This window comes from Cervus canadensis, chromosome 8 (genome assembly GCF_019320065.1).
Source record: "Cervus canadensis isolate Bull #8, Minnesota chromosome 8, ASM1932006v1, whole genome shotgun sequence".
Taxonomy (NCBI): domain Eukaryota; kingdom Metazoa; phylum Chordata; class Mammalia; order Artiodactyla; family Cervidae; genus Cervus; species Cervus canadensis.
In genome coordinates, this window is record NC_057393.1 from 80,727,406 (window position 1) to 80,751,890 (window position 24,485).

Consider the following 24,485-nt stretch of genomic DNA (forward strand, 5'->3'; position numbering starts at 1 on the left):
AGGAAAATTGGTTGTCTGAGGAGGCCTTACAAATAGCTGAGAAAAGAAGAGAAGTAAAAGGCAAAGGAGAAAAGGAAAGATATACCCATCTGCATGCAGAGTTCCAAAGAATAGCAAAGAGAGATAAGAAAACCTTCCTCAGTGATCAATGCAAAGAAACAGAGGTAAACAACAATAAAAGCAACAACATGGAAAAGACTAGAGATCTCTTCAAGAAAATTAGAGATACCAAGGGACCATTTCATGTAAAGATGGGTAGAATAAAGGACGGAAACAGTATGGACCTAACAGAAGTAGAAGATATTAAGAAGAGATGGCAAGAATACAAAGAGCTATATATAAAAAAAGATTACCATGATGGTGTGATCACTGACCTAGAGCCTGATATCCCAGAGTGCAACGTCAAGTGGGCCTTAGGAAGCATCACCATGAACAAAGATAGTGGATGTGATGGAAATCCAGATGAGCTATTTCAAATCCTAAAACATGATGCTGTGAAAGTGCTGCACTCAATATGCCAGCAAATTTGGAAAACTCAGGAATGGCCACAAGACTGGAAAAGGTCAGTTTCCATTCCAAACTCAAAGAAAGGCAGTGCCAAAGAATTTCCAAACTACTGCACAATTGTACTCATTTCACATGGAGCAAAGTAATGCTCAAAATTCTCCAAGCTAGGTTTCAACAGTACATGAACTGAGAACTTCCAGATATTGAAGCTGGATTTAGAAGAGACAGAGGAAGCAGAGAACAAATTGCCAACATCTGCTGGCTCACAGAGAAAGCAAGAGAATTCCAGAAAAACATCTCCTCCTGCTTCACTGACTATGCTAAAGCCTTCGACTGTGTGGATCACAACCAACTGTAAAAAGTTCTTAAGGAGATGGGAATACCAGACCATCTCACCTGCTTCTTGAGAAATCTGTATGCAGGTCTGGAAGCAACAGTTAGAAACAGACATGGAACAATGGACTGGTTCCAAATTGGGAAAGGAATACATCAAGACTGTATTTTGTCATCCTGCTTATTTAACTTATAGGCAGAGTACATCATGCAAACTGCCAGGTTGGATGAAGCACAAGCTGGAAACAAGACTGCTGGGAGAAGTATCAATAAGCTCAGATATGCTCAGATATACCACCCTAATGGCAGAAAGTGAACAAAACCTAAAGAGCTTCTTGATGAAGGTAAAAGAGGAGAGTGAAAAAGCTGGCTTAAAACTCAACATTCAGAAAACCAAGATCATAGCATTTGGTCCCATAACTTCAAGGCAAATAGATGGGGAAACAATGGAAACAGTGACAGACTTTCTTTTCTTGGGCTCCAAAATTACTGAATATGGTGACTGCAGCCATGGAATTAAAAGATGCTTGATCCTTAGAAGAAAAGCTACTACAAACCTAGACAGTGTGTTAAAAAGCAGAGACATTACTTTGTCAGCAAAGGTCTGTATAGTCAAAGCTCTGGTTTTTCCAGTAATCATGTACAGATGTGACAGTTGGGATCATAAAGAAGGCTGAACATCAAAGAATTGATGCTTCTGAACTGTGATTTTGGAGCAGACTCTTGAGAGTCCCTTAGACTGCAAGGAGATTAAACCTGTCAATTCTAAAGGAAATCAACTCTGAATATTCATTGGAAGGTCTGATGCTAAAGCTGAAGCTCCAATACTTTGACCACCTGATGTGAAGAGCCGACTCACTGGAAAAAACCGTGATGCTGGAAAAGATGGAAGACAGGAGAAGGGAACAACAAAGGATGAGATGGTTAGACAGCATCACTGACTCAATGGACATGAGTTTGAGTAAGCTTCAGGAGAGGGTGAAGGACAAGGAAGCCTGGGGTGCTGCAGTCCATGGGGTTGCAAATTGTGGAACATGATTGAGTGACTGAACAACAACAAAATTTTATTAAGGTATGTCTTAGGACTATTCTAGGTACGTTTTCCCAGGTTTCTAGTGGTCTATTTGAATATGTGAAACAGGTCTTCTTTAATTTTTGCAGTTTTAAGATGATCAGAAGTTAAAAAAACAGAAAGACAAAAATTGAACAAATTAAGTCAAAAGGCTGCTTCTTTGAAAAAATTCACAAAAAAGGCAAATCACCGACTAATCTAATCAACAAACAAGTGGGAGAAATCACAACTACACAAAATATGAAATGATAAGGGAGAAGTAATCATTGAAACAAGGTGTATTATCTTAAAAGGCTATTTTTTGCACAACTTGCTACAAATACATTTGGAAGAGAAGAATAAATAATTTCTTGGGAAAATACAACTTATTAAAATATATCCTGGTAGAGACAGAAAATAAACAGAAAAATTTCCACATAAGCAGCAAAAAATAGCAAGTTTGCCTAAGCAGTAGAATGAGCACCTCTAAAATTTTAATCTAGATTCACAGATGGTTGAAGTTTTGCAACCATGCTTTATTTTTCTCTGTATAAAGCCTTCTTAACCATTAACTATTCTAAATTCAAATATCATGACCCATTACTCCAAATATGTCAGCATTCTATCTTCGAAGAATAAAAATGTGGTCACACTCAAGGAAATTATACCTGATAACATATTATATGTTATACAGGCCATTCATGAAGAGCAGCATCTCTGAAAATATCACGTGCTTTCCACTTATATAAATCCCTTCCTTTAACTGTAAAATTCTCCAAAGGCAGAGTGTTTAATGAAACTGGTTTAATCAAAAATTTTTCTTTAAAAAATTTCCATACTTTCTGAAATTTATCCATATGTTTCTTTGACTTGTTTTCTCACTGTTTCCTAAATTCACCCACACTGTTGCACATAGACATATATCAAAAAGACCACTGTGAAAATATACTGTAACTTACATACTGATTCCCCTATTTGATGGCTAGTCTGGTTGACTATCTAGTTTTTCTATTATTATGAACAATACAGACATTCCTCTATACAGCTGGTGTCTACTTGGAAGTGTCTCTAAAACAATGCTACTCAAAAGTGGAGAGTTGCATATCAATGCCTGTCAATATGAGGTATGTAACAAGTAGGTGATAAGATAAATACACAGAGGGCAACCATTTAGAAACTTTCACATCAGTCCCAAGAGTTTTAGTGAGGTAGACATGAAGAATCAACTGAATACATTCAAACTATATAGTTTGACAAGTTCTGACACAATAATATATATGAACAGATTTATTTCTGGGCTCTGTAGTTTGATCAACTCCTCTATGTGTCCTTGAGGCTAACACCAGAGTCTTGTTTACCATAACTTTATAGTAACTCTTGAAATCAGGCAGTTGTTACGCTACAACTTAGCTTCTATTTTTTGAAGCTGTTACTCTAGCTCCTCTGACTCCTCTGAACTTCTATATGAAGTTAGGAATCAGCTAGTCAATTACTCTAAGAAAGCCTGTTGGGACTTAGATTGGAGTTGTTCTGAATCTACAAACCTTTTAACTGAGAAAAATGTTCATCATATTGAGCACTTGGATAATGACCATGTATAAAAGTATATATGTCAATACATGAGACTATCTCTCTCCAGTTATTTAGGTATTAAATTGCTCTCTGCAATGGTCTATAATGTTCAGTGAGGTCTTTCACATCTTTGCTAGATAGGTCAGCAAAAAAATATTTTTCATGCTATTGCAAATAAAACTGATTTTTGTATGCTGACTTTTATCTTGCAACCTACATGCACTTAAAAATTCTAGCCATTTTTTTTATCATTCTATATAATTATCTTTTTGTGAATAGATAGTTCTACTTCTTTTTCCACTACTGCCTCCTTTTCTTTTTCTTCCCTGATTATACTAGCCAGATTACATTATTTTACTGAGTATGAGTGGACTACCTGTCTTGTTCCTGATATTGTTTAGGAAATTATTCAGTTTTAAAATATTAAGCACATTAGCTGGTTTTCAATAAGAGGCCTTTTGTCTTATTTTCATTGAGAGCCTTAATCTGGAATGAAAGCTGAATTTTGTCAAATGTTTTTCTTTTATCTTTTGAGATCATCATACAAGCTTTTCTTTTATTTTTTTTTTAATGTAGGTTTCCATGTTACTCTGTCCATACATCTCACCCACTCCTCCCCTCTCCCCATGTCCATAAGTCTATTTTCTATGTCTGTTTCTCCACTGTTGCCCTGTAAATAAATTCTTCACTACCATTTTTCTAGATTCTGTATATATGTGTTACAATATCTTTCTCTTTCTGACTCACTTAACTCTGTATAATAGGTTCTAGGTTCATCCACCTCATTAGAACTGACTCAAATATGCTCCTTTTTATGGCTGAGTAATATTCCATTGTGTATATATACCACAATTTCTTTATCCATTCATCTGTCGATGGACATCTAGGTTGCCTCCATGTTCTAGCTATTGTAAATAATGCTGCAATGAACAATGGGATACATGTGTCTCTTTCAATTTTGGTTTCCTCAGGGTATATGCCTAGGATTGTGATTGTTGGGTCATATAGTGGTTTTATTCCTAGTTTTTTAAGGAATCTCCATACTGTCTTCCATAGTGGCTGTATCAATTTACATTCCCACCAACAGTGCAAGAGAGTTCCTTTTTTTCCACACCCTCTCCAACATTCTTTGAAGACTTTTTGATGAGGGCCATTCTGACTGGTGTGAGGTGACTGTAGTTTTGATGAGCATTTTTTCATGTGTTTGTTAGCCATCTATATCTCTTCTTTGGAGAAATGTCTGTTTAGGTCTTTTTCCCACTTTTCGACTGGGTTATTTGTTTTTCTGGTATTGAGTTAGTTGTATGAGCTGCTTGTATATTTTGCAAATTAATTCTTTGTCAGTTGCTTCATTTGCTATTATTTTCTCCCATTCTTGAGGGCTGTCTTTTCATCTTGCTTATAGTTTCCTTTGCTGTGCAAAAGCTTTTAAGTATAATCAGGTCCCACTTATTTACTTTTGTTTTTATTTCCATTACGCTAGGAGGTAGGTCATAGAGGATCTTGCTTTGATTTATGTCATCGAGTGTTCGGCCTATGTTTTCCTCTAAGAGTCTTATAGTTTCTGGTCTTACATTTAGGTCTTTAATCCATCTTGAGCTTATCTTTGTGCATGTATTAGAAAGTGTTCTAATTTCATTCTTTTAACATGCCACTATCCAGTTTTCCCAGCACCATTTATTGAAGAAGCAGTCTTTGCCCCATTGTATATTCTTGCCTCCTTTGTCAAAAATAAGGTACCGATGGGTACATGGGTTTATTTCTGAGCTTTCTATCTTGTTCCATTGGTCTATATTTCTGTTTTTGTGTCAGTACCATACTGTCTTGATGAGTGTAGGTTTGCAGCATAGTCTGAAGTCAGGAAGCTTGATTCCTCCAGCTCCATTCTTCTTTCTCAAGACTGCTTTGGCTATTCGAGGTCTTTTGTGTTTCCATATGAATTGTGAAAGGTTTTGTTCTAGTTCTGTGAAAAATGCCATTGGTAATTTGATAGGGTTTGCATTAAATCTGTAGATTGCATTTGGTAGTATAGTCATTTTCACAATATTGATTCTTCCTGCCCAGGAACATGGAATATCTCTCCATCTATTTATGTCATCTTTGATTTCTTTCATTAGTGTCTTATAATTTTCTGTGTACATTTCTTTCATCTCCTTAGGTAAGTTTATTCCTAGATGTTTAATTCTTTCTGTTGCAATGGTGAATGGAACTGATTCCTTAATTGCTCTTTCTGATTTTTCACTGTTAGTATGTAGAAATGCAAATGATGTCTGTGTATTGATTTTGTATCCTGCAACTTTGCTAAGTTCACTGATTAGCTCTAGTAATTTTCTGATACTATCTTTAGAGTTTTCTATGTATAGTATCATGTCATCTGCAAACTGAGAGCTTTACTTCTTCTTTTCTGATCTGGATTCCTTTTATTTCTTTCTCTTCTCTGATTGCTTTAGCTAGGATTTCCAGAACTATGTTGCATAATAGTTGTGAAAGTGGACACCCTTGTCTTGTTCCTGATCTGAGGGGGAATGCTTTCAGTTTTTCACCATTGAGAATAATGTTTGCTGTAGGCTTACCATATACATGGGCTTCTCTTATGGCTCAGCTGGTAAAGAATCCACCTGCAATGTGGCAGACCTGAGTTCGATCCCTGGGTTGGGATCTAGATCCCCTGGAGAAGGGAAAGGCTACCCACTCCAGTATTCTGGCCTGGAGAATTCCATGGACTATGGGGTCGCAAAGAGTCAGACACGACTGAACAACTTTCAGTTTCACTTTCACTATCACATATATGGCCTTTACTATGTTGAGGTAGGTTCCTTCTATGCCCATTTTTTAAAGAGTTTTAATCATAAATAGGTGCTAAATTTTGTCAAAGGCTTTTTGTGCATTTATTGAGATGATCATGTGGTTTTTATCTTTCGGTTTGTTCATATGATGTATCACATTGATTGATTTCCGTACATTGAAGAATCCTTGCATCCCTGGAATAAACCCAACTTGATCATGGTGTATGAGATTTTTGATGTGTTGCTGAACTCTGTTTACTAAAATTTTGCTGAGGATTTTTACATCTATGTTCATCAGTGATATTGGCCTGTAGTATTCTTTTTTGTGTTGTGTTTGTCTTGTTTTGGAATCAGGATGATGGGGGCCTCGTAGAATGAATTTGGAAGTGTTCTTTCCTCTGCAATTGTTTGAGAGTTTTAGAAGAATAGCCATTAGCTCTTCTCTAAATGTTTGATAGAATTCTCCTGTGAAGCCATCTGGTCCTGGCTCTTTTTGTTTTTTGGGAGATTTTTTATGACAGCTTCAATTTCAGTGCTTGTAATTGGGTTGTTCATAATTTCTATGTCTTCCTGGTTCAGTCTTGGAAGATTGAACTTTCTTAAGAATCTGTCCATTTCTTCCAGGTTATTCATTTTATTGCCATGTAATTGTTCATAATAATCTCTTATAATCCTTTGTATTTATGCATTGTCTGTTGTAACCTCTCCTTTTTCATTTCAAATTTTGTTGATTTGATTCTTCTCTCGTTTTTTTCTTAATGAGTCTGACTAAGGGTTTGTCAGTTTTGTTTATCTTCTCAAAGAACCAGTTTTTAGTTATATTAATCTTTACTATTGCTTTTTTCATTTCTTTCTGCTTGAATCTTTATTATTTCTTTCCTTCTACTAACTTTGGGGTTTTATTCTTCTTCTTTTTTCCAGTTGCTTTAGGTTAATGTTAGGTTGTCTATTTGATGTTTTTCTTGTTTCCTGAGGTAGGATTGTATTGCTATAAACTTCCCTCTTAGAACTGCTTTTGCTGCATCCCATAGGCTTTGAGTTGTTGTGCTTTCATTGTCATTTGTTTCTAGAAATCTTTTGATTTCCCTTTTGATTTCTTCAGTACACTTATTTTAGAAATGTGTTGTTCAATCTCCACGTGTTTGTGTTTCTTACAGTTTTTTTCTTATAATTGGTATCTAGTCTCATAGCGTTGTGGTCAGAGAAGATGCTTGATACAATTTCACTTTTCTTAAATTTACTGAGGTTTGAGATGTGGTCTATCCTGGAGAATGTTCCATGTGCACTTAAGAAGAAGGTGCATTCTTCTGCATTTGGATGGAATGTCCTGAAGATATCAATGAGATCCATCTCATCTAATGAATCATTTAAGACTTGTGTTTATTAATTTTATATTTTGGTTTGAGTGGGGTGTTAAAGTCTCCTACTATTATTGTGTTACTGTCAATTTCTCCTTTTGTGTCTGTTAGTGTTTTTTTAATGTATTGAGGTGCTCCTATGTTGGGTGCATAGATATTTACAATTGTTATGTCTTCCTCTTGAATTGATCCCTTGATCATTATGTAGTGTTCTTCCTTATCTCTTGTAATCTTCTTTATTTTAAGGTCTATTTTATCTGATATGAGGATTGCTACTCCACCTTTCTTTTGCTTCCCATTTCCATGGAATATATTTTTTCCATCCTCTCACCTTCAGTGTGTATGTGTCTCGAGGTCTAAAGTGGGTTTCCTGTAGACAGCATATATATGGGTCTTATTTTTTTATACATCCAGCCAGAGCATGTCTTTTGGTTGGAGCATTTAATCCATTTACATTTATTTTTTTCCATTTACATTTAAGGTAATTATTGATATATATGTTCCTATTGCCATTTTCTAATTGTTTGGGGTTGATTTTGTAGATCTTTTTTCTGCTGTTGTATTTCTTGACTATATAAGTCTGTTTAACATTTGTTGTAAAGCTGGTTTGGTGGTACTGAATTCTCTTTTGCTTGTCTGAAAAACTTTTTATTTCTGCATCAATTGTGAATCAGGTCTTTGCTGGGTATAGTAATCTTGGTTGTAGATTTTTCCCTTTCAGTACTTTAAATATATCCTGCCATTCCCTTCTGGCCTGAAGAGTTTCTGCTGAAAGATCAGCTGTGAAGTGTATGGGATTTCCCTTGTATGTTACTTCTTGCTTTTCCCTTGCTGCTTTTAATATTCTTTCTTTGTGTTTAGTCTTTGTTAGTTTGATTAGTATGTGTCTTGGCATGTTTCTCCTTGGGTTTATCCTGTATGGGATTCTTTGTGCCTCTTGGGCTTGATTGACTATTTCCTTTTCCATGCTAGGGAAATTTTCAACTATAATCTCTTCAAAAAATTTCTTATACCCTTTCTTTTTCTCTTCTTCTGGGACCCCTATAATTCAAATGTTGGTGTGTTTGATATGGTCCCAGAGGTCTCTGAGACTGTCCTCAGCTCTTTTCATTCTTTTTTTTACTTATTTTGCTCTTCAGAAAATATTTCCATCATTTTATCTTCCAGCTGACTGATTCATTCTTCTGCTTCAGATGTTCTGCTACTGATTCCTTCTAGGGTACTTTTAATTTCAGTAATTGTGTTGTTTGTCTCTGCATGTTTATTCTTTAATTCTTCTAGGTCTTTGTTAACTGATTCTTGTAATTTCTCCATTTTGTTTTCAAGGTTTTGATCATCTTTAGTATGATTATTCTGAACTCTTTTTCAGGTAGTTTGCCTCTTTCTTCTTCATTTATTTGGACTTCCATGTTTCTAGTTTGTTCCTTCATTTGTGTAGTATTTCTCTGCCTTTTCATTATTTTTTTTTTAACTTATTGTGTTTGAGGTCTTCTTTTCCCAGGCTTCAAGGTTGAATTCTTTCTTCCTTTTGGTTTCTGCCCTGCTAAGGTTGGGGCTTCCCTGGTGGCTCAGATGGTAAAGCATCTGCCTGTAGTGTGGGAGACCCGGGTTCGATGCCTGGGTTGGGAAGATCCCCTGGAGAAGGAAATGGCAACCCACTCCAGTGCTCTTGCCTGGAAAATTCCATGGCCTGAGGAGCCTGGTAGGCTACAGTCCATAGGGTTGCAAAGAGTCAGACACAACTGAGCGACTTCACGACTTCACAGGTCACAAGGTTGGTCCAGTGGTTTGTGTAAACTAGGGTGAGATTTGTGCTAAGTTTTTGTTTGTTTTTCCTCTGATGGGCAAGGCTGAGTGAGGTGGTAATCCTGTCTGCCGATGGTTGGGTTTGTATTTTTCTTTTGTTTGTTGTTTAGATGAGGCATATGTGGTTGGGTGATGCTGGGTCTTATATTCAAGTGGTTTCCTTTCTGTGAGTTCTTACTATTTGATACTCCCTAGGGTTAGTTCTCTGGTAGTCTAGGGTCTTGGGAGTCAGCTCCCACTCCAAAGGCTCAGGGCTTGATCTCTTTCAGGAAAACCTAATTGATCCACAAATCTAACTGACATTTGAAAATGCATGCTCCTGTTATGGCTCACAGATGATGTCAGGCTCTGTCCACCAGAATTCTCCAAATAAAAGTCTTGCTTGGCCAGCAGGAAGTAAACAATCAGGAAATAGACATCAGCTGAGCTCTGCCTCACCTGAGCTTCAGGATAAACAGCAAATACAGTACAATAGTCCAATGGTCTCTTTGATAATCTTTCCTGTCTTCACCAAGTATCTGGAAATTTTAGGATACAGTCAAGGCAGTACTCAGATGAATATTTATAGCTATAAACACCTGTGGCACAGGAGGGCTCCCCAGCTCCTACTCCGTGAATCCTCTTTCTCCTCCTCCCCTCCTCTTTCTCTCTCCCTCAGTCTCTGCCGGGCACGCACGGTGCCAGTTGGTCCTGACCTGACCACAAAGAGAACAGGGTGGGAGGGGGTGGTGGCAGCGGTGATCAGCAGCCACTGAGATTGCTTCCATAATTTCTCTTTTTGATAGCCTGTTGTTAGTGTATAGAAATGAAACAGATTTCTGTATATTAATTTTGTATCCTGCAACTTTACCAAATTCATTGATAAGCTCTAACAGCTTTTGGCAGCACCTTTAGAATTTTCCATGTGTAGTATTATGTCATCTGCAAACAGTGATAGTTTTGCTTCTTCCTTTCAAATTTATATTCTTTATATTTCTTTTTTTTGTCTGCTATGACTAGGACTTCCAATACTATGTTGAATAAAAGCGGTGGGAGAGTCAGCATCCCTGTCTTGTTCCTGATCTTAGAGGAAATGCTTTTAGCTTTTTACCACTGAATAATGATGTTAGCTGTTGCATTATCATGTATGATCCTCCATACACAGTCTGCTGAGAGTTTTACTGTAAATGGATGTAGAATTTTGTCAAAAGCATTCTGCACCAGATGAAATAAATGTATCTCTATAATGTTTTGCAACACTTTGAGAAGGGTAAGTGTTAACGCCTCTCTAAACATTTTGTAGTATTCACCTGTGAAGTCATCTGGTCCTGGACTTTTGCTTTTTATGATTTAAAAAAAAATACTGATTCAATTTCATTACTGGTAGGTACAAAATATTATCTAAAGTATCTATTTGTTTTTAAATTATAAGACATACAAAGAAACAGGAAAATTCCACCTATGCTGGGGAAATAGCAAACAATAGAAACTGTTTGTGAGAGGATCCAGATACGGGACTTAGCAGGCCTTACAGCAGCTATTAGAAATATGTTCAAAAACTACCAAGCTTAAGGAAGCAAATATTAGTATGAAGGCAGATCATCACATAGAGAGTAAGACTAAAGAGACAAATAAAAATTCTAGGTTTGAAAATTATAATAACTGCAACAGAAATTCACTGGAAGGAATCAATAGTAGATTGGTGCTTACAGGAAGAAGAATTAGTGAAAAGTGAAGAGAGCTCAACCAACAAAATGCAATCTAAGGAACAGAGAAAGAAAATATAAAGAATAAAGCCTCAAATAAGTGAAGGACACCACTAACTGCATTAACATTCATAATGGAAGTACCAGAAGGAAAGGAAAAAGACCAAGGAGCAAAAAAAGTATTCAATGAAATGATGGCAAAAATTTGGCAAATGTAAAGAAAAACATTAATCTGCAAATTCAACAAGATGAACTCCAAGTGGGATAAACAGAGAGATGCATCATAGCAAAAATATTTAAGAAACAAAGACAAAACTTTAAAATCAACAAGAGAAACACAATTATTAACATACAAGAAACTCCAGTAAGATTAACACTTGACTTCCCATCTGAAACAACAGAGTCCAGGAGGTGGGATGACATTTTCAGTATGCTGGGGGAAAATGTGTTCTAGTTCTAACTTTTTAGCGGGACCTCCATACTGTTTTCCATAGTGGTTGAACCAATTTTCATCTTAACCAATGGTGTACAAGGGTTCGCTTTTCTCAACATTCTTGCCAACACGTTATTATCTCTTATCTTCTTGATGCCAGCCATTCCAACTGGTGTGACATGGTATCTCACTGTGCTTTTGATTTGCATTTCCCTGATGATTAGTGATGCTATCTTTTCAGGTACCTGTGGGCATTAAAAATACTATTTCTATAACTCATTAAGATGCATTATTTTTCCATTACTATACTCTCAGCTCTTAAGAGTACAGTAACTACTCAAAAATTATTTGAGTCAAAAAAATGAATTATGAAAGAATAGCTAATAACAGCATGAATACAGAGCAATGGAGGCTGTAAGCTGAGCAACTGAAGCTGCTTTGAGAATTATAGAGTAACCAAGGAAAACAACAATAAAATGAGGTGGGCAAAAATTGGATTACCGGCAAATATAAGAATGATCAATATTCAAAAAGTGAATCAAAAAAAGAACATTTTTAGTAAGAGTGGTATCTGGAGACTTCATTCAAAAATTAGTATTTTAATAAATGACCCAATCAAAAAATGGGCCAAAGAACTAAACAGACATTTCTCCAAAGAAGACATACAGATGGCTAACAAACACATGAAAAGATGCTCAACATCACTCATTATCAGAGAAATGCAAATCAAAACCACAATGAGGTACCATTACACACCAGTCAGGATGGCTGCTATCCAAAAGTCTACAAGCAATAAATGCTGGAGAGGGGTGTGGAGAAAAGGGAACCCTCTTACACTGTTGGTGGGAATGCAAACTAGTACAGCCGCTATGGAAAACAGTGTGGAGATTTCTTAAAAAACTGGAAATAGAACTGCCATATGACCCAGCAATCCCACTTCTGGGCATACACACTGAGGAAACCAGATCTGAAAGAGACACGTGCACCCCAATGTTCATCGCAGCACTGTTTATAATAGCCAGGACATGGAAGCAACCTAGATGCCCATCAGCAGATGAATGGATAAGGAAGCTGTGGTACATATACACCATGGAATATTACTCAGCCGTTAAAAAGAATTCATTTGAACCAGTTCTAATGAGATGGATGAAACTGGAGCCCATTATACAGAGTGAAGTAAGCCAGAAAGATAAAGAACATTACAGCATACTAACACATATATATGGAATTTAGAAAGATGGTAACGACAACCCTATATGCAAAACAGAAAAAGAGACACAGAAGTACAAAACAGACTTTTGAACTCTGTGGGAGAAGGTGAGGGTGGGATGTTTCAAAAGAACAGCATGTATACTATCTATGGTGAAACAGATCAGCAGCCCAGGTGGGATGCATGAGACAAGTGCTCGGGCCTGGTGCACTGGGAAGACCCGGGTGGAGAGGAATCGGGTGGAGAGGGAGGTGGGAGGGGGGATCGGGATGGGGAATACGTGTAAATCTATGGCTGATTCATATCAATGTATGACAAAACCCACTGAAAAAATAAATAAATAAATAAATAAAGAAAAAAAAAGAGAGAAGAAAAAAAAATTAGTATTTTAAGTCACTTCTAAGTATTAGGACCTCTAAAGTGATATTCTTAAAAAAAGAAAATTTCAAAGTTAACCTCTAATCAGAGGAAGATAATAAATTGCCTGATGTTCACTTGTTCAACACACATTAACTCACCTGAGAAGTTTTGGCTTGGGAATTCTTCCTCCAATATCCATGGCTCTTCTCCTTGCTCCAGTCTGAAGATCACCTCTGGTTTGGTAATACAATACCCTGTCAAAGTGAAATAATTTACAATGTGGACTGAGTGGCCTAGATTTCAGGGCCTCTGAAACAGGAGAAAGCTTCTAGAGCTGCTCAATGAAGGTGTCATTGAACATTTCACTGGAGAAGCAAATACAAGTATCTTCCTGGTGCCCTAAAGTGACCTGTAAACATTGAATCTTGAATTCCAATCTTAAACATCATTAAACTTCTCATGATGTCCATAAGCTTCTTAATTAAAAGAATTTTTTTGTTACAACTTTGTGGCCAAGATGAGCCCTACAAAGAGGGTCTGATTTAATACTCATATGCATGTATTATTACTTTATGCTTTAGTCTGTTTGGGCTATTGTAACAGAATACCATAGACCAGGTGGCTTTAAAAACAGAAATTTACTTCTCACACTCTGGAGGCTGGGAACTCAGAGATCAAGGTGCCAGTATGGTCAGAATCTGGTGCGGCCTCACTTCCTCGTTTACAGAACACACCTTTTTGCTGTGTCCTCACAAGGTGGAGAACACCAAAAGATCCCTTTTCTTCTCCTGTTTTTGTAAATGCATTAATCCCACCAAGAGGATCTAATAATTCAATCTAACACTACTTGAGGATTGGAGTTTAAAAGAATTTTTAAATACCATTTAGAATTACATCATAAACCAACCTTACCCACTGAGACAAGGTTCCTGTAGTTCTCCAGCATCACATCTCTATACAAGGACCTTTGAGTTGAATCCAGGTGCTGCCACTCCTCCTGGGTGAAGCCCACAGTCACATCCTTAAAGGATACTGATCCTTGGAATTTCGGTTCAATCTGAAATATTCAGAATTAAGATGACATGGCAAAGATGTATGGAAGCAAATCCCTACCATGATTATTGTTTACAGGTTACCAAACTGGTTTGCAGAATGTTCCTTTTGCTTTATACTCTGGGAGAACAAACCACAGTAGAAATATTCGGTAAACCAATTTGCATTAATTATTAATTCTCAAGTTTCCACAATGGATCTGGAACTATTCTAGTTCTTGGAAATATTAAGATTAGTAAAAACCATCCTGTATTCAATAAGTATATAATCTGGTAAGAAAACATGCAGTAATATGTTACAAGTACTGTGGCTGAAGTACACACTCAATAGATTAATGTAAATAAGAAGCAAAACTATTTCTGTTTTGAGCTTCACTGAGGAAGAACAGCTACTGAATAAACAGTAACACTGTGTTCTTCATGAATATAGGGCCACTGCACAAGAAAAGACTAGGGTCCTCTAACATCCTCAGGAAATGAGTAACAAGGCAAACAGCATAGGAGTTGAGATAAGAAAAAGGGCCACAGAAGTACTCAAGAAATGCACTATAGAGTGACTTTAGACCAGCAGACTCCAAAGTATGTGATCACTTTCCACCTTAAAGAATACTTTTGAACACTACAGAAGTTTGTCTACAAACCACAGAAACAAACTAACAAGAAATGTATTACAAACTTTATTCTTATTTAGACTTAAGAATGTAGGTAAAATCTAGTATGCTATTTCACTACAATACATATCTTAGGTTCTAATTCTTCCATTCAGAGACAATAATTAGGAAGTGCAGCAGATGACACAGGAGAAGATATTCAACCAAATTGTTTTCGATTTCATTCAGAGTGGAAAAAAAAAGAAGAAGAAGAAGAAAAGGGCATGTCAGCCTACTCCAGCATTCTTGCCTGAAGAATCCTGTGGACAGAGAAGACTGGTAGGCTACAGTCCATAGGATCATGAAGAATCAGACACAACTGAGCAACTAACACAACACCAGAGTGCATGCCTCTACTTCAGGCATCACTGTTGCAGAGAAAGAGCTGCCAAAGGAGACATTCAACAGTATATTGAAAATACATGACTAAGTTTTTATTTCAGACGAATTCTCTGTTTTTAAAAAGGGAATGGAAAGCAAAAGGACAAAACAACCCACTTACATAAACTTGAAACTTGGATGCAAATAGTGAAGTGCAAGTCTCTCAGTTGTGTCCAGCTCTTTGCAACCCCATGGACTATACAGTCCATGGAATTCTCCAGGCCGGAATACTGGAGTGGGTAGCCTTTCCCTTCTCCAGGGGATCTTCCCAACCCAGGTGCTGAACCCAGGTCTCCTGTGTCTCCTGAATTGCAGGCAGATTCTTTACCATCTAAGCCACCAGGAAAGCACAAAAGGTTTAGAAATTAGATACAAGTTCAATATAACAAATATCAGAATATTAAAATTTTTAAAGGTATAACAAACATCAGGTGTGAAAATTATAAAGTCTTTACAAAAAATATAATGAAGGAAAATAAGAAGATCCAAATAAATAGAAGGATGTAAGAAATTCCTGGATAGACAGGCTCAGTATTAAAAAAATATAAATTCTCTCCATGCTGATATAAAAATTCATACCAATTTCAAAAAAATTCCAGACAAGCTAATTCTAAAATATGTGAAAATGCAAAGGGTAAAAATACACAAAACAATCTTAAAGAAAAATTAAGCCATAAGGAGTACCATATATCAAGTATAATATATTATCAATGTATCATAATTAAAATATTGTGATATAGGCACAAGAATTTTCAAATGCATCAATAGAATGGAAGAGTCCAAAATGTATGTATGTCACTTGATTTTTGACAAGGATAACAGAAGGACAACCATTTCAATAAACAGTGTGTTTAATTATAGTGAGCATTTATGGCTATCTTAACTGTAAACAGAAATCCATTTTAGACAGTATATAGATCTAAATTTGAAAAATTAAAACAATAAAAATTTTAGCAAATACCATAAGAAATACCTTCATGACACTAAGAATAAGCAAATACTTCTTAAATAGGATGCAAATTACATTAATAACTCTACAATATTAAGATCCTACCCTTACCAAAAGACAGAAAGAAAATAAAAGTACAACACAAAGTGGAAAGAGACATTTGGAACACATATATCTTACAAAGAAGTCCTATCTCTAATATAGAAAGACTTTTTTTTAATTAATGAGGACAAAAATGCAGGCCATCTTGGTAACAAACCTGACAGCAAATCTCTCAATAGAAACCTTGAAAGTGAGAAGACACTGGATAAAAATTTGAATGGGCAACTTGCAAATGAGAAAATAAAAATGGAATGTCATTTTAAAAGAGCTAGGAAAAATATCACCAGAAAATTCTAAATCCAGAAATAATATTCTTCTAAAATGAATATATTTTCCACATAAAGTTTGAAAAAATTGTCAGTAATACACACAAGTCAAGAAATACTACAGGTAAGGAAAATGATATCTGATGGGAAAACATGTCAATGTATGGCAAAAACCACTACAATATTGTAAAGTAATTAGCCTCCAACTAATAAAAATAAATGGAAAAAAAATTAAAATTAAAATTTAAAAAAATAAAAAATTTAAAAAAAAACTTCAGGAAGAAATAAATAAAACTGAAAATGGAATTTAAAGCAACAAATAATGTCTTTTGGAATCTATGAAAAACACTGAAAGTAAAATACATCAAAACATTAGCAATAGGATAATTAAAGTTAAACTGCTTAAACATTCTGGCACTGTCTGTGAAGAGGTAAAGCACTAACTTAAGGTAAATGAAAGTAAGAATTCTGTAAAGGAAAAGTTCAGCTCCTCTCTTTTACTCTACTCAGGTCACCAAATTAGTGGGACCTTTTCCCATCCCAAGTGATTAACTCAATTCTGAAACTACAGTATCAGATTCCAGGCTCAGTTCCATGTGACACCATTCCTACTTCAGACACCAACTGCAAACCCAGTGTATCTAACCACTGGATAAAAATCAAGGCTCCCACACCCTCTTTGTTCAGTTTAATAATCTGACAGAGTGGCTCACAAAACACAGAAAAATAATTTACTTACTAGATTAATGGGTTAACATAAAGGATAGAACTCAGAAATATCCAAATGCAAGAGATACACAAAGCCCTAAGGATGGGTAAAAGGGTACAAAACTTCCATGCTCTCTGAACTACTACCTTTCCAATAAGACCTCCACATGTTCAACAACCTGGAAGCTCTCTGAATCCCATAAGCTCACAGATTTTTATCAAGATTACATTACATATGCAAGACTGATCAAATCACTGGTCAACGGTGGCTAATTCAGCCTCCAGCCACTCTCACTCCTCCTCAGAGGTTGGGAGGTGGGGCTGAGAATTCCAACCCTCTCATCATATGGTATACTGCAGCCATGAAATTAAAAGACGCTTACTCCTTGGAAGGAAAGCTATGACCAACCTAGATAACATATTAAAAAGCAGAGACATTACTTTGCCAGCAAAGGTCTGTCTGGTCAAGGCTATGGTTTTTCCAGTGGTCATGTATGGATGTGAGAGTTGGACGGTGAAGAAAGCTGAGCGCTGAAGAATTGATGCTTTTGAACTGTGGTGTTGGAGAAGACTCTTGAGAGCCCCTTGGACTGCAAGGAGATCCAACCAGTCCATCCCAAAGGACATCAGTCCTGGGTGTTCACTGGAAGGACTGATGCTGAAGCTGAAACTCCAATACTTTGGCCACCTCATGCAGAGAGCTGACTCACTGGAAAAGACCCTGATGCTGGGAGGGATTGGGGGCAGGAGGAGAAGGGGACGACAGAGGATGAGATGGCTGGATGGCATCACCGACTCGATGGGCATGAGTTTGAGTAAACTCCGGGAGTTTGTGATGGACAGGGAGGCCTGGCATGCTGCGATTCATGGGGTAGCAAAGAGTCGGACATGACTGAGCGACTGAACTGAACTGAACCAGATGGTTGGTTCTCCTGGTACTCAGTACCTCATTCTTGACAGACATTTCAAAAAGTCACTCATTAACATAAACTCAGGTATGGCTGAAACAAAAAACACTATCTTAAATGTTCTGGAGCTATTTCAGGAACTAGGGGAAAAAAAAACTCAATATTATAACAACAGATTTCCCTACAGCTTTTATCACTTAAGATATTATTAGTTTTAGGAGCTAAGTTAAGAAGCCCTGCAGGAAAATCAACATACAAATTTATTATAATAACAATATCATAAATGCAAGTTATAGTATCTAGAGTAAAACCTAAAAGAATATGAAACTATATAACTTAAAAGCTACTAGATACAAAAAGAAAATGCCTATCAAAAGGAGAATGGGGAAGATGGCAGAGGAGTAAGATGGGGAGATAACCAGCCTCTGCACAAATACATCAAAAACTCATCAAGATATGGAACAACTTCTACAAAGCATCCTCTAGGTGACCGCAGAAGACTCTGGCCTCCAGGGGGACAGGCTAAGCTCCCTGAAATGAGGTAGGAGAGAGGATGGAGACATAAAAAGGGAAAAGATGGGGACCACCCTGGTGGCGCAGTGGCTAAGACACTGCACTTCCAATGCAGGAGGCCTGGGTTCAATCCCTGGTCCAGGAACTAGATCCCACATGCTGCAATTAAAATATCCCTCGAGTAGCCAAATAAATAATATTTGTTTGTTTGTTTGTTTATCTTTTAATTCACATATTTCTTTCTTCACCATACATATGCCATAATTTCAGTGCTGTTTTCTTTGACATCCTTCTTTACTTGGTGTCCCAGGCTCACAGTTCTATATTTCATGAGCTAAACAATAAAAAAGGAAGCAAAGTAATAATTTATTATTAGTTAGGCTTTGACTCATCTCCATGGTAGAATTCTATCATGCTTAGCTGGAATATGCACATTGTATCTTTCTCCTGTACTGGGAAGTCCAAATCTGGAAATATGTCTTTTTGTTTGTTTTTAAATGGAAAAGATGGAGAACTGGGCAAGAACTTATGCCCCAAGGGAGGGAGGGAGCCCTGAAACATCAGGAGTCCCCATGCACAGTGAAATATCCCTCATAGGCGGGCCCAAGGGGGAGCTTCAAAGTCTCGGAAAACTAGGCAAAGCAGGGACTTAGAAGGCAGTAAACAGAGAAAACTGCTCTTCTCAGCCTGTTGGCAGTTCATTGACTGTGGCCCCAAACAGAAGGCAAGCTTGGGGAACCGAGGGGGGTGTGGCATACAAGCCCAGCCAGGGCACAGCCCTTGAAGCACAGAGGGCTGGCCCAGGTGGCCTAGTGTGACGTGGCAGACAAACACAGCTGGCGCAGAGTGGGACCAGGGCACCAACAGACAGGAGGAGTACAAACCTGGACAAGTGCACACAACCCTCTTGGCACAGCCAAAAGAACACCTAACACTTGTGACAGAGAGGTCAAGGGGGTGAGATGAAACACGTGCACATAAACCCCGCAATGCAGAGTGCACGCACGGGAGCTGAGACAAGTGCACACAAGGAAGCAAAGGGCAGGCCTGGGGAGCCAAAACAAGTGCACACAAGCCCTGTGACACAGAGGGTCAGCTCAGGGGCTGGAGGGAAGCCCACACAAGTCACCGTGAGGCAGAAGGCACAAGAAAAGATCCACACAAGCACCCACCTAGCAAGCTTCAACCAGCAACACAGGGCAGGACAGGGGAACAGAAGCATTATTCCATGATCCCAGGGACAAGTAGGGGGCTGGTGACACTGCATATGCTGAGAGGGTCACTTTGAAGCAGCTGCAGAAATACACGCACCTAACACCATGAAAGCTAGAACAACTGCCCAAAGGCATGCTGAACCCATAGACACTCCAAAACCTACTACTGGACACTGCACTGCCCTTCAGAGAGACGAGATCCAGCTCCATCGATTGTAACACAAGCACAAGCTCCTTCAACTAGGGGAACATCGCAGGACACTAACCCAAAGCCATCCACAGGGGCAGACTCCACAACCAAGAACTACGACCTTGAGAACCTTTTTTAAATTTCTTTCTTTTTCTCTTATAAATCACACTGTTTATTCTCCCAACATATCTTCACCATCACACTAGCCTTTACCAGTGCTGTGGAGTTTTCCTTTTTCTTGTTATAAAAATAAAAAAATTCATTTTAAGATTCTTTCTTTTTCTAAACCATAGTGTTTATTCCCCATCGTATTTCCACCTTCACATTAGCCTTTTGCGGTGCTATGGAGTTTTCCTCTTTATTTTCCTTGTTAAAGAAAAAAATTCATTTAAAGATTTTTTTCTTTTTTTCTTATAAAACACACGGTTTATTCCCCCTACATATTTCTACCTCCAAAAGACAAATGTTGGTTAGGTGGTTTGGAGTTTTCCTCTTTGTGTTTGTCAAAAAAAAAGAAAGAAAAAAATTCATTTTAAGATTTTTTTTTCTTTTTCTCCTCTTTCACTTTTTTTTTCTTTTTTCTTGATGAGTTTTTTGGATTTTATTTTTTATATATTCCACTGCTTTTCCCATAGTTCTTTACCAACTGTAACTATTCCTGAACATATATAAATCTTCTCTACATACATCTATTCATCATTCTTTTCTATTTCTCTTTTCTCTCTTTTTTAATCGTCTCCACCCCCTTTTCTCTTTTCCCTCCCTTCTCTTTTTTCTCTCTTTTTCTTATTCTCCCTTTTTTCCTTCACTCTCTCTTCTTTCACCAAGTAAGTTACATTGTTGAGCCCTCTATGCTATATTCCCCAGGTGGCCCTCTGCTATGCTGAGATCTCCAGATTGAGCATTAGATAACTCTGCTTTCAACTGGTTGATATCACCTCTGGTTTCCCTTGCTCACCAAGTCAGTCTCCTGTACTCTTCTTTAGAACACTTTGGTTATAACTGTATGTGTGGAAGTGTGTGTGTATATGTCCCAGTATTTCTGTAATTACCTGCTTGATTTCCTCCTACTAGAACACAGGCACAAGTCACCCCTAACAAGAAATCAACACAAACCACTCAACCAACATTTCCCTCTGAAGGCAAAAATCAAAAGAAAGAAGTAATACAATCCTAAAGCCTGGGAAAAGGAGACCTCAAGTGGAGCAAGTTAGAAGAAAAAAAAAAAAGATGAAAAGATAGAGAAATACAGCACAAATGAAAGAGCAAGGTAGAAACTCACAAGACCAAATAAACAAGGAGTAAATAAGTAATCTCCCTGAAAGAGAATTCAGAATAATGATAGTAAAGATGCTCCAACAACTTGAAAACAGACAGAGAAAATGCAAGAAGCACTCAACAGTTAATACAATCACCAAGGACCTAGACGAAATAAAGAATAAGCAAACAGAGATGAATAGCACAATTACTGAAATTAAAAGTACTCCAAAGGAACCAATAGCAGAATAACTGAGACAGAGGAACGGATAAGTGAGCTGGAAGATAAAATGGTGGAAATAACTTCTGAAGAGCAGAATAAAGGCAAAGGAATGAAAAGAATTGAGGATAGCCTCAGAGACCTTTGGGACAATATTAAACGCACCAACATTCCATTTATAGGGGTCCCAGAGAAAGAAGGAAAAAAGGAAGGCACTGAGAAAATTCTTGAAGAAATTATAGTTGAAAATGTCCCCAACATGGGAAAGAAAATAGTCAATCAAGTCCAAGAAGTGCAGAGTCTCTTACAGGTTAAACCCAAGGAGAAACACATGAGACACATATTAATCAAGCTAACAGAGATTAAGCACAAAGAAAGAATACTAAAAGCAGCAAGGGAAGAGCAACAAGTAACATACAAGGGAAAACCCATCTGATTAACAGCAGATCTTTCAGCAGAAACTCTACAGGCCAGAAGGGAACGGCAGGGTGTATTTAAAGTACTGAAAGGGAAAACCTACAACCAAGATTACTAACTATACCCAGCAAAGACCTCATTCAAAACTGATGGAGAAATCAAAATCTTTATGGACAAGCAGAAGTTAGGAGAATTCAGCACCAAACCAGTCTTTCAACAAACACTGAAGGGACTCACACAGGCAGACTGACACGAGAGAGAGAGAGAGAGAGGGACGAGAGAGAGAGAGAGAGACGCCCTGAGGCAGACTGACGAGAGAGAGAGAGAGAGAGAGAGAGAGAGAGAGAGAGATGACCCACAAAAATAAACCCAGTACAATCAAGAAAATGCCAACAGGAACATGTGTGTCAACAATTAACTGAAATGCAGACAGATTAAATGCACCAACCAAAAGATACAGACTGACTGAATGGATACAAAAACAAGACCCATACCTATGCTGCCTACAGGAGACCCACTTCAGACCTAGAAACACATACAGACTGAAAGTAAAAGAATGGAAAAAAAATTCCATGTGAATGGAAAACAAAAGAAAGCTGGAGTGGCTATCCTTATTTCAGACAAAATAGACTTTAAATAATGTTGTAAGAGACAAAGAAGTGAGAGGGTAACAGGCAGGAAGGCCAGGGGTCTTCAAATGGAGGAAACAGGCCACAAGTGTCAGACATTTTTATCTCTCCCTTAAGCGACAGGAGGAAACAAACTACAAGTGTCAGAATTTTTTCCTTCTCTATACAAAATTTAAAGGTTTCTCTTAAAATTCTGTGTTGCCAAGATGACACCCAGTTCCACCTGAACTTAACTTTTCTCAAACCTTGAGCTAACCAATGAGTTTTTCTTATGGAAATATTTATCTTAAGTTTATATTGATGAAACTATGTATTTGCTTTGTAATTTGCCTTTCTTCAAAATGGTTTCACTTAATGCTAACAGACTAACTTTTTATCTTTTCTCAAACCTTGGGCTGATAATAGCTCAACAAACTGGTATTCATATGAATTGTTTTATGGCTTCTCGATGACACAGCTCGTTCCATCCTATCTCAAAAAAGCATAAAAGTGGGAGTGAGGGCCTGAGATGAACTCCACTTGGCACTATGGAGGGTCCTCTGCCTTATCTGATGATGGAGCTATGTCTAACTAGACATTTAAGACAGCTGCAAAAAGACAACATAGGGGGAGACACTAATTGTCAAATGCCTCTCTCTCTCTAAGCTATGTCAAAAGCGTCTGGTGCATCTCTTGTAACTTAATGAAACGTTTATACACAGAAAACGATAAGGCAAGCCTGCACTAAGCCATTGAATGATTTCCTCTCCTTCGGAGGCCAAGGATCCCAGCATTTTTCCCAGCTGAACAACAATCTGTCAGAAGGACACTACATAATGATCAAGGGATCAATCCAAGAAGAAGATGTAACAATTGTAAATGTCTATGCACCCAACAAAGGAGCACCTTGATACATAAGGCAAACACTGATAGGCATAACAGGAGAAACAGACAGCAACACAATAATAGTAGGAGACTTTAACACCCCACTTTCACCAATGGACATATCATGAAAACAGAGAAACCATAAGGAAACACAAAGCTTAAATGAAACATTAGACCAAATGGATCTAATTGGCATCTTCAGAACTTTCCATCCAAATGCAGAATACACTTTCTTCTCAAGTGCACAAGGAACATTCTCCATAATAGACCACATCCTGGGCCACAAATCAAGCCTTAGTAAATTTAAGAAAATTGAAATTGTATCAAGTATCTTCCGTGACAATGCTATGAGACTAAATAGCAACTACAGGAAAAAAACAGCAAAAAACACAAACTCATGGAGATTAAACAATACATCACTAAATAACAAAGAGGTTACTGAAAAAATAAGAAAGGAAATAAAAAGATTCCTAGAAATAAATGACAATGAAAACACGACGACCCCAAACCTATGGGATTCAGCAAAAGCAGTTTGTAAAGAGAAGTTTATAGCAATACAATCATACCTCAAGAAACAAGAAAAGCATCGAATAGACGGCCTAACTCGACATCTAAAGCAGCTGGAAAAAGAAGAACCAAAAAAACCCCAAAGTCATCAGAAGTAAGGAGATGGTAAAAATCAGAGCAGAAATAAATGAAAAAGTAATGAAGGAAACAATAGCAAAGATTACTAAAACTAAAAGCTGGTTCTTTGAGAAGATAAACAAAATTGACAAAACCTTAGCCAGACTCATCAAGAATAAAAGGGGAAAATCAAATCAATAGAATTAGAATTGAAAAAGGAGAGGTTACAATAGACAACACAGAAATACAAAGGATCATAAGAGAATATTATGAGCAACTATATGCTGGTAAAACTGACAGCCTAGAGGAAATGAACAGATACTTAGAAAAGATCAGCCTCCCAAGACTGAACCAGGAAGAAATAGAAATTATGAACAACCCAATTACAAGCACTGAAATCAAAACAGTGATCAAAAATCTCCCAAAAAACAAAAGCCCAG

The 24,485-nt window shown here is 37.4% G+C and overlaps 1 protein-coding gene across 1 annotated transcript in view; it reads right to left on the reverse strand.

Moving 5' to 3' along the window:
• ZNF33B (zinc finger protein 33B) overlaps positions 1-24,485 on the reverse strand; it is a 49,581-nt gene that overhangs the window by 13,858 nt on the left and 11,238 nt on the right. Inside the window, exons 3-4 of the mRNA XM_043476989.1 lie at positions 14,014-14,158; positions 13,260-13,355 (exon numbers count right to left, since the gene is read on the reverse strand). Of these exons, the coding sequence (XP_043332924.1) occupies positions 13,260-13,355; positions 14,014-14,158 (241 nt within the window). The remainder of the gene's footprint in view (positions 1-13,259; positions 13,356-14,013; positions 14,159-24,485) is intronic.